This window comes from Syngnathus leptorhynchus, chromosome 3 (genome assembly GCF_054491065.1).
Source record: "Syngnathus leptorhynchus isolate UIUO chromosome 3, UIUO_Slep, whole genome shotgun sequence".
NCBI classification, from domain to species: domain Eukaryota; kingdom Metazoa; phylum Chordata; class Actinopteri; order Syngnathiformes; family Syngnathidae; genus Syngnathus; species Syngnathus leptorhynchus.
The window spans coordinates 13,772,723-13,782,651 of NC_141197.1; the positions used below are offsets into that span (position 1 = coordinate 13,772,723).

Genomic DNA, 9,929 nt, shown 5'->3' on the forward strand with positions numbered 1-9,929 from the left:
TAGTGACTCTTCAGAAAGTGGTCTTTTTACATTTTAAAAGAACAAGTCTGATCATTTTCTCCATCCATCATTGTTTGGTTTTTTTTTTTTAACCACTAAGCAGGTTCTTCCTATGAACCAAACAAACTCCAGTCAAGTTCAGTATCTTAACTATGATATATGTGCATATATTTGTTGTTAGGGATTGCTGAAAAATCCAGGTAGAGCAATATGGGGAGATAAAGCACACAGTCTTATGCTTGGTTCACGAATCAGTAACTCAGTAAGCTGTACAAACGAGCTGGGGATGGAAGCAATGTAAACCATTTGTGAATGTGGACAGACTGGACTCGCGTTCGTAGCAGTACCAAGGCACTCGTGATGCTGAATTCACATTTACACAAGAGTTTAGTTTCTGATCGTTTTGTTCCAACAGCAGCGATGTACTAACTACAATTTATCACGAGTTGAACTGTTATAATCTGCTAACGTAGTCGTTGAAATTAACAGTTAATAATTTTAACTACAAATTAAAACCAGTAAGTACAGCTGTAACTGAGTCTGCATTCTTGTGCCATATCAGGACACTAGACAAACTAACAAACTACTCTGTTGCATGCATTTCGTAATCTCAAAATTTAGGTCAGTATGAGCTGTGGGGAAAAAAAAAAGTGCCAGTATTATAAAATGAATATTAGTCAAGGCAATAGAGATGTTATGATTGTTTAATTTGACTTTGCTGATCTGTGCTAAAGTCCTGCTTCCAAATGAACTCAAGGCAGTATTGGTCACCTTGGTTACAGCTGGCAGAGCAGGTGTATATAGCCAGAGTCCCCCAGTCAATACTGGCACCTGTGGAGTCCACGCGTAGACTGTTCAGAAGCTGGGGCATCACCTTGATAAGTGCACACAAAACCCAAAGGTGAGAATTGGAAGAGGGCTAATGAACAATTTGAACATACTAAAAAAAACAACAACCTGAAATTCAAAAGTCCTCTTGGTGCCACAGGTGCATGTTGGGATATCTGTATCTGAAGGAATATGCTGTGAAGTAACCCACAAAGGAGAGCCACCCCGGCTGTAGCGCAACACCTGTACAAACCAGAGGGTGAAAAAAAAGGTGCTCAAGCATTGAGGCCTTTGTCTAACATTTCACTAGAGAAAGTTTCAAACCTGTTGTGGCTCAGGTGCAATTTTTGTTTTAAAGCGCTGGAATACTTTGTTGTCCTCAGTCTCATGCATTGCCATGTCCTCCAGGTCAGTCTCTGCTAGCACTGAAATAAAATGGAAAAACAAGTAATAATCCTAATTAATAATCCTCAGAATATGAAGCATTTTGATTTTTTTTCACTACTAAACACAATCACGTGTCAAGGAGCAAAACGGTTGTCGTGTTTAGGAAACAGATGTGTCCAGAATTCAGTCAACTTGTTTTGTGGTAAGAATTGTAAAGAGAAAAAAACCCAAGACATGAACACACATCTTTCGAAACACAAAGGTTTTAGTGCCAGGTCGAACAATTAAATGTTCTTCCACTGGGTGTCAGAAGATAGTTAACCTGTGTACGTCAGTTGCCAGTCATGCAAAAGAATATGTTCAACTAAACAGACTTCATACTGATAAGTAAAAACGAGATCATTATTCCACTTTTTAAGATATTTTTGTTTGGTGGCATGCCATGAGATTTATATAACAGTAAAACATTTTCCTTGTGTTGGGAAACAAATCTGAATAGCGACAGCATCTGTGGCGCATTTGTACAATATGAAATTATGGAAATATGAAAGTGTTTACTTTCTGTCAAGGAGGAATAGTCTGCACTGGTCTGAGTTACTCCCATCTCGTCATCTCCTTCGGCACGCTTGTCATTGTCCTCTTCCTCTTCTGGCTCGGTTAAAAGTTCAAACTCCGGGAAGAGAAACGGGAAGGCTGTCGGTTCTTCGGAGCTGCCGCACTCCTTCTTGTGCGTGTGCTTCCAGTGAAGCGTCTGGTGATGCTTCCCACAGTATGTGATGGCGTGGCAGCGAGAGCAGGCTTTGTTGCCGGGGCAACCGCACACCCAACACAATTTCACTCCAGATGCAGGCAGCACGCTGTGGTCTGGGTCCAAATCACTGGAGGGTTCATCCTCTGAAAATTAAAGACATAACGACTGAGCCCACTTGAACTTCTGCTCATCAAAACAGTAGCATCTAATGATGCACGTTAACCTCAGGAATTCCAATGTGGAAGGAGTCAGACAGATTCTCTGAGCAATATTAAAGGTTTTTAATACTCCAGTAGACTCCAGTAATTGCTCCACGTGTCCGACGAGCTACACAACTAATCAGTTTTCACTGTCACGTCTGACTGCTATCCAAAAGTCCCTTTAATTTGATCAAGTAATTTATTTATTAATTTTAAACACAATTGTCATTTGAAAAAACTTGAAAGGTTGTTTAATATTATTGCTCACCAAAAAATGCTTCATGATAGAATGAAAAGATCATTAATAAGCGACATTATGAGTTGGCCAGTTTTCCAAAGTCACTAACTTTTCCCCATTTCAATCCACAAACCTGGTGGTGGGTCGTAGGAATAGAATTCATTCCTCCGGGGCAGCTGACTTCTGAAAACTACAAGCAAGCATAGTCGTTACTTTGGGAGGCGATCAACAAGGTCCCAACCCTGTAGCATCTACGTACCTTTCACACAACGGCTGACATTCTGAGTGTAGCACTCTGGAGTTTTACAACAGAATACAAAGAGGGTTCTGTGGAAACTTCTGTCCTGACCGGCGATTGGAGCGTACACCTAAGGAAAATATTGACGAAGGTTGATCCGCAATTTTGGTTTACATTACCATTATATGTGAAATTTGAATGAGGAAAACAAAATCTCCACGTGGTCCAGATCTGCCTCTTGTTTACTAACCTGCAGCAGAAAGGTCATCGGTAGGCTGCATGTCTCGCACTCTAGTCGGGCCAGCGCCGGCGGGCCTCGCTGGCAAAGCCACGCCGGCTTGCCGCCGGCTTTGCTGGGAAACTGCGGGGAGCGAAGCCTCCAAGGCTCCGCATCGTCCAGGAAACCCAAAACGACATCTGAGGAAGACATTACGTCTTTATACTACAATAAAAACTGGAGTGCGCTAAACCTGAACCATGGCACTTGTCAATACATTTGTGGTCCACCACAGAAATGCGTTCGTGTAGAAACACGCATCAACTTTTACTTTCCGCTATCAATGCACTCCCTTGGTGTGATCAGTGACCGCGCTTAAAATAAATGTCAATCTTTATATTAGGTGTGACCACAAAAAAAGGTTCATATAATTTTAACCATATCGTGAGATAGCTATAAATTTTGACAGGCTAATATTGTCGGCTTCTTAAATGTTAGAGGGCGACGAGGGGTAGGGGAAAAGAAATTTTAATTATTTATTTATTTATTTATTTATTTATTTATTTATTTATTTATTTGTTTATTCAATCATTCTGGTTGTTTTTTTTTATACAAAATGAGAAGATTTCTATACAAATCAGCTGAGTGGAAAAGTGTTTAATAAATCGCTCTCGCTCCTCTCTCTCTCTCTCTCTCTCTCTCTCTCTCTCTCTCTCTCTCTCTCTCTCTCTCTCTCTCTCTCTCTCTCTCTCTCTCTCTCTCTCTCTCTCTCTCTCTCTCTCTCTCTCTCTCTCTCTCACCCACACACATTCACACGCTCACGCGCGCACACGCACCCGCACACACGCACTCATTGCAGTGATGTCATTTGAAGGGGAGTTTGGGGCTTTGGGTCGGACCAACACTTTCATTGAATCTCTCCCCTTTCAAATGGACGCTAAGTTTTGAAGAAGCCAAAATCATGTAGACACGTTGTCATTTCGCGACCAGGAATAGTTCAAGACGCGCTCGCTTAGTCATGGAAAGTTAAACAAGAATAGTTAAAGCGTTCTCGCCCAGAAGATAGCGGAAAAATGGGCGAAGCGAAAAGCGGCCGTCGCTCCGCCGGCACCTCTTCGTAGGGTGGCTCCATGTCCCCCTCCTCGCCGTGCCAGATGCCCCCGAAGACAGCGCCCGTGTCTCCTGCTCCGCCCGTCCCCCCGAGGAGGCTCCGGGGTCGGGACGGTGGCTCGGGAAGAACGCGGCGAGCCGGAGGAGCGGAGAGGAGGGTGAAGTGTGTTCTGGTGGGGGACGGAGCTGTCGGTAAAACCAGCCTGGTGGTCAGCTACACTACCAACGGGTACCCCACCGAGTATGTCCCCACTGCCTTTGACAACTTCTCGGGTAAGATGACGATCTTAACCTGCTCCACATTATATTTATATTAGCCGTGTCATATGAAAATATTGACAGTAATATTTCAGTTTTTCACGGGAATATACTTCTGTACTGTTTGTACTACTTTTTTTGGGATATACAATGAAATAAAATCGTCAAAATAGGACTAACAATCAAAGTGTGACCTAATTAATACAGGAAAATAATTGAGATTGTGTCAGTTTAAAGTATCTGGTCAGAAAAATAGCAGCTTGTAATGCCAGTCAGCTAATTTAATGTCAAATAACAGTTTGACTCATACATTTGTAAATCTTAAATGTCAGTGTCTCACCAGCCTTGCGTGTCATTGGACAATTTTTCCCTCTGCTGGAAATATTTGGAAGGGGCCGTGTGAATATAAGCATGTTTTGATGTTTCATGCTGTGTGTTTATGTTTGTAGCGGTGGTCTCAGTGGATGGGCAGCCAGTTAAGCTCCAACTCTGTGACACAGCTGGGCAGGTAATGGAAACACACACACACACACACACTTAAACACGCTTCCTGTAGCTTTATTTGTAATCAAGACAATGCCCTGACAGTGAGAGGAAAACCGCAATCCGTCTTTCTTTTGTTCCAAAGTCTTTTTAAAACTCATAGATTACAATCTATCTTCCTGTCGGCTTCTAATTTTGTATGAACATATCACGTTTCAATCGAGAAGATTCGAGGCTTGGTCTTTCTCATTACACCAGCTGATGATGTGTGCTTTTGCTTGGAATTTATTGTCTGGCTTGGTGTTTGCAGCTGTTTGCCCGACATCAAGTATCAAATAGCACCGTAGCATGCCGAGTAGTCATCGTGATTAGCTCAAAGAGGAGCTGTGCTAATCAATGGGATCCACTGTGACCATTGAATGGACAAAAAGAGAAAACATCATTTTAACAATGCTTTGTGTCAATATACTGAATGTGATCTGTGAGTAGAAATAGGCCACAGTTTTTTATCAAATACCAAAGGAGGAAGCTCATCATCATTGTCACCTTCCTCCTCTTCCTCCATCTGTTCCTGCGTTTCCCTCTCCTTGTCAAAACACCCGTAAAAGTACTATTGCACTGGCGTGTGACCACAATGACCACTGCTGTAGCTCCTCGCCTCTGAGTGATGTGTGGGTGTCTCCTCTTCTGCAGGATGAATTTGACAGGCTACGCCCGCTCTGTTACACCAGCGCTGACGTCTTCTTGCTGTGCTTCAGCGTGGTCAGCCCCGTTTCCTTCCAGAATGTCCCGGAGAAGTGGATCGCCGAGATAAGGAGGCACGCCCCCTTCGCACCGCTCGTTCTTGTCGGGACTCAGTGTGACCTCCGAGAAGATGTCAAGGTTGGGCCATTCTGATCAATTAAGTCTAGTTCCACCAACTGGCAACTAGGGAAGTTTGATAACACATTAATAGCATCAAAGGTCTCTGGGTTGCCTTAGGTAGATTGATGTTATCAAGTCATAGTGAGGTCACTGATTGACACGGAAAGTTATAACAGTATTTCTCTCTATAGATTTTGATAGACCTGGCCAAGTACCGAGAGAGGCCGGTGGATCCAGCGGACGCTCGGGAATGTGCGGCCGAGATCGGTGCCGTAGCCTACGTGGAGTGTTCGTCACTGACCCAGAAGAACTTGAAAGAAGTGTTTGATACGGCCATTCTGGCCAGCCTGCAGAACCAAAGCTCCCAGAAGCACTCCAGAGGAAAACAAAAACGGCGAACAAAGCAATTGCAGACGCCTGACAAGATGAAAAGTTTGTCCAAGTCGTGGTGGAAAAGGTACTGCTGTGTGGCGTGAAGCACTCCAGAAACTTCGAGACAAACCTGAAGTCAAGCCTTCTCCGGAGTGTTGATGGAAACCAAAGTTGCATTTGTCTTCTCACGTGGGACATTTACGCCTGAACCCCAGTGTCTTTCAACATGCACTAAAAAAACAAAGAGGACATTTTTGTCCTGGATGGTCTGACTGCAGCATGAACATTTGCTGGGATGTCTATTTTACCCTATTGGATCAGTGGATGAGGTCCTTTCAATACGAAGAGAAAGATTGTTGAGGATTTTCATCCTCTGTTGGAATGTGAAGAGATTAGGTCTCGTTCAGACCACCGTCTTTCAGCACCTGAGTTGCACAGTGTGTTTACATGGTGTTGGAGCTCGGTCCAGTTATTTGATTAGTGGAACTGGACGTGCCTGACAGCGATCGCACCAAATAGAAACTCTGCAAGTCGCAGCATGTAAACAGCACATAGAGCCAGACCAAAGTAAGACGCACAATTCCAACCCCTGTCCAATGTCTTTAAAGACAACCAGATGATAGTGGACCAGGTCATTGGTAAGATGGTAAAAGTCTTAAATTGTAACAGGAAGTAAGTTGTTCAGTTGCGTCTTTATCGGGGATCTTCACGCTGACTTCTAGTGAAGATAACCATAAATCCTTTGCTTGTTGGCATGCGCTTGACCATGACTCTCATCCATTTCCTTATTTAGGCATTTTGATAATCAAGAGATCATCGCTTCGGTTCGGTTGCCAGGTGCAGAGCGTTGAGGCTTTCTTTATCTCTTGGATTGTGGCACACCGTATGAACAAAAGTATGCGAACATTCCATAGATAGGAAGTGAACATGCAAGAAAATTTGGAGTTAGGCCCCGCTCACACTCTTCTGACAGACTTTTACAAGCTGTTGGCGTGTGTCTCTGGGATTTTCCTGTTCATTCATCAGGCTGTGAGATCGGCAATGTTGGACCTGAGAGCGGGCCTGACAGCTCACAAGATCTTCATCCCAGCAGTGATTGATTCCCGTATGGGGTTTGCATGTTCTCCCCGTGCCTGTGCGGGTATACCTCAGCTACTTCCTCCCATATTCCAAAAACATGTGTGGTAGGCTAATTGACCTCTCCAAATTGTCCGTAGGTGTGATTGCGAGCGTGAATGGTTATTTGTCTCTGTGTGCCCTGCGATTGGCTAGCGACCAGTTCAGGGTGTACCCCGCCTACCGCCCAAACACGGCTGGGATAGGCTCCAGCATACCCGCAATCCTTGTCAGGATAAGTGGTTCGGAAGATGAATGAATGAATGAATGAATGAATGAGTGTCCCCACAAAGTTGGAAACAGAATTGTGCAAAATGGCTCGGTATGCTTGTAGAATTAAAACTGTCCACCAAATAAATCCCCATCATTTGTGATTAATTTACTCTTGTTTGTAGAGTGTGCCATCTTCCACGTCTACAAAAGAGGTGATAACTGCTCCGTAACTTCTTCTGCAACCCATTGAACTCCTTGTTGAAATCCAAAACACAGTGAACCAAAGCGTGCATCATCCACACCTTCTTCTGTGCATTGTTGATACAAAAGGAAGGTCAAAAGCCCAGAATTGTATCTTTTCTCTAAGGTCCATTTGTAAAAACAGGTCTTTGTGTTTAGTGTGTCAGCATCAGAAGGAATAAGGGTGTGTGCAAGTTTGTCGTCTGGAAAGATTTATAACTGCGTATTATTGAAAGCACATGTAAGAAGAAGGCAAGCGCGATGACCTCGGAATATTCTTAATGTGTCCATCTGCACAAATGAAGATAATATATTAAGATAGAGTAAAAGGAATTATTTTAGTGTCGGAGTGCCTGTCGGAAAGCTCTATGAAGAAAAAAGTCCCCCCCAAAAAAACGACCGTTTCCTTTAGCGCAAGACAGCAAACTTGGTCACAAGCTGTAAATCAATATTGACAAAACCAAGTTTCGATTTTGGTATCAAGCTGTGATTATATCATCGGAATTGTTTGGTCACTGAGATGTTCCTGCTGTCGATGAATGGCTCCTCTGTGTCCATCCTGATAGCAATACATTGTTTGTGGATGGGGAAAGGACGCACAAAGAGGCCTGTCTTGCGCTTTATGTGCAGACTCGCAGAGTGACGGCACATGGAAGTAGGCCAAAGGTCACGCAGACCCTTCTGCTTGTTTGACAGTTTCCCTTATCAGCTTTTTCTACTTTTACTCAGATGATGATTTAAAAAAAGAAATGATTCAGATGGATTCAATGGTGATTTTAGATTGTTTATACTTGATTGTTTTTTTGGCATTTAATCAACCAAGCAAACAGATCGTGTTCATGTTCCTCACAACCCTCTTGTGGAAACTTTTTTGACCTATGTGCTCACAAAGTATGACGTTTGACACTTTCGGTGATTACTGTCAAATACCCTCATAGTGACAAAATGTCCTATGAAGGACGGTGTGATCCGCTTGAGGTGTAAAATTATGTGTGTGATTGCTCTCAGATTTACAATATGGAGTTATGACTCAGACTTGAACACAATGTTGTCCCTGTTGGGTTTTTTTTTTTTTTTTAGCTCTCATACTGAAGCAGGCCGCCTTGATAGATGTACGCATGTACTCCTTTTAGACAACGGATGTTTTCTTTGTTTGTCATAAAAGCATTTGGTAACAAATATAACATGTTGCTGCGATTGTTTGCTCCAATCAAAGATGTTGTACTAAAGTTTTATACTGAGAAGTAAAGGACATTTGCCATATTACTTGCGTGGTTTGAAGATTTTGTTGAAAATGGAGAGTGTGATGCAAACGCAAAAAAAAAACCAATTAACTCCAACATGACCCTGAACCCACCATTTCATGTGCATGTGACCCCGATAATGTTTTGGTTTGGGCTTTGTGATAACCAAGCAGAACAACAGCCAGCTCATGCACATCAGGAGAGAGCAGACATTCTGCATCTCCCATCCAGATCATTGTAAACACTCGGCCCCTGCCAGAAACCCTCCGCAAGTTATGCAAGCGCTTTATTTCGAAAGATGTCATGTGAGAGTTGCTTAGTGGCTCTGTTCTTGGGTGCGGTGCAGCAGCGAGCTGCAAATAAATTCTGTCTGCGAACCAACCTGGCCCCTTGGCATTGCCGTGACGTTGTTAAGGTTGGATAAGATGTTCAGCTTTGAAGATGGAAAATGACGCTATTGCATGTCTAAAGTCACAGGATTCAGGCTGGGGAAACCACCGTTAGACACAAATAAATCTTGCACTTCTGGCGTGTGTGGATTCAAACTAGAATATTATTTACAAATTTAACTAAACAGTCACGGATTACTCACGTGGTGTTTTATAATTATATAGTGCATTTATAGCAGGATTAAGGTTTGACTGGACTGTGCAAAACACGGGTTTTTTTTGTTGATCACCTCACAGCTGTTATTTTGACGTAGAAGTGTTATTGCCTTGTACTTTTTGTTTTGAAGTAACAACTATAGCGGTGACAAAAGGAATTTATGCCCAACGTGCCATCACATGACTTAGTTATCGATTGCACGTTATTGTTTTTGGACATCAAACTGTGGAAAATGTGTGCTATCCAAACAATACAAAACGATTTCATTTCCACAGAGAAACAAGAAACAGATGCATGTCGGAAATTTACATTTTTGTTTTGGTGTTTATTATTGCAAGATGTCACTTGTGAACATACGCACGAAAAGTTAAAATGTGTGTTTGTGTCAAAAGTGAAAGCAGTTTGCACATGTCCACAAGTTTGCCTTAACCCCTTGATACAAAATTATTTGTCACGGTTTCTCCCTCAATACCACGATGCCACAAACATTTTCCCTGTTCAGCTTCTTTTTCTTATCACTGTTCCGATTCCCGTACGTTGTTATGAAACTCTCCGTTCTCTGCA

The 9,929-nt window shown here is 42.8% G+C and overlaps 2 protein-coding genes across 2 annotated transcripts; one reads left to right on the plus strand and one right to left on the minus strand.

The window, feature by feature from the left end:
* Nucleotides 1–689: 689 nt before the first annotated feature.
* On the minus strand, nucleotides 690–3,220 carry pdcd2 (programmed cell death 2). The gene is made up of 7 exons (XM_085906762.1): nucleotides 2,893–3,220; nucleotides 2,664–2,772; nucleotides 2,538–2,594; nucleotides 1,774–2,109; nucleotides 1,153–1,253; nucleotides 958–1,071; nucleotides 690–874 (listed from the first exon to the last, which is right to left on the minus strand). Exons 1-7 carry the CDS (start codon nucleotides 3,070–3,072, stop codon nucleotides 695–697), a joined length of 1,077 nt encoding a protein of 358 aa, XP_085762888.1. The 5' UTR covers nucleotides 3,073–3,220; the 3' UTR covers nucleotides 690–694.
* Nucleotides 3,221–3,728: 508 nt separating this feature from the next.
* Nucleotides 3,729–8,778, plus strand: rhoua (ras homolog family member Ua). Its single transcript, XM_085907004.1, has 4 exons — nucleotides 3,729–4,242; nucleotides 4,677–4,735; nucleotides 5,404–5,592; nucleotides 5,766–8,778. Exons 1-4 carry the CDS (start codon nucleotides 3,990–3,992, stop codon nucleotides 6,048–6,050), a joined length of 786 nt encoding a protein of 261 aa, XP_085763130.1. The 5' UTR covers nucleotides 3,729–3,989; the 3' UTR covers nucleotides 6,051–8,778.
* Nucleotides 8,779–9,929: the final 1,151 nt, after the last annotated feature.

Bases quoted from the DNA above. Each gene is read 5' to 3' on its own strand.
- pdcd2 (XM_085906762.1), bottom strand. From the start codon at position 3,072: ATGTCTTCCTCAGATGTCGTTTTGGGTTTCCTGGACGATGCGGAGCCT. The intron at 1,254-1,773 runs GTAAACACTTTC...ATTTTATTTCAG, and splicing joins CTATTCCTCCTTGACAGAAA to TGCTAGCAGAGACTGACCTG. The intron at 1,072-1,152 runs GTTTGAAACTTT...TGGTTTGTACAG, and splicing joins TTGCACCTGAGCCACAACAG to GTGTTGCGCTACAGCCGGGG.
- rhoua (XM_085907004.1), top strand. From the start codon at position 3,990: ATGTCCCCCTCCTCGCCGTGCCAGATGCCCCCGAAGACAGCGCCCGTG. The intron at 4,736-5,403 runs GTAATGGAAACA...CCTCTTCTGCAG, and splicing joins TCTGTGACACAGCTGGGCAG to GATGAATTTGACAGGCTACG. The intron at 5,593-5,765 runs GTTGGGCCATTC...TTCTCTCTATAG, and splicing joins ACCTCCGAGAAGATGTCAAG to ATTTTGATAGACCTGGCCAA.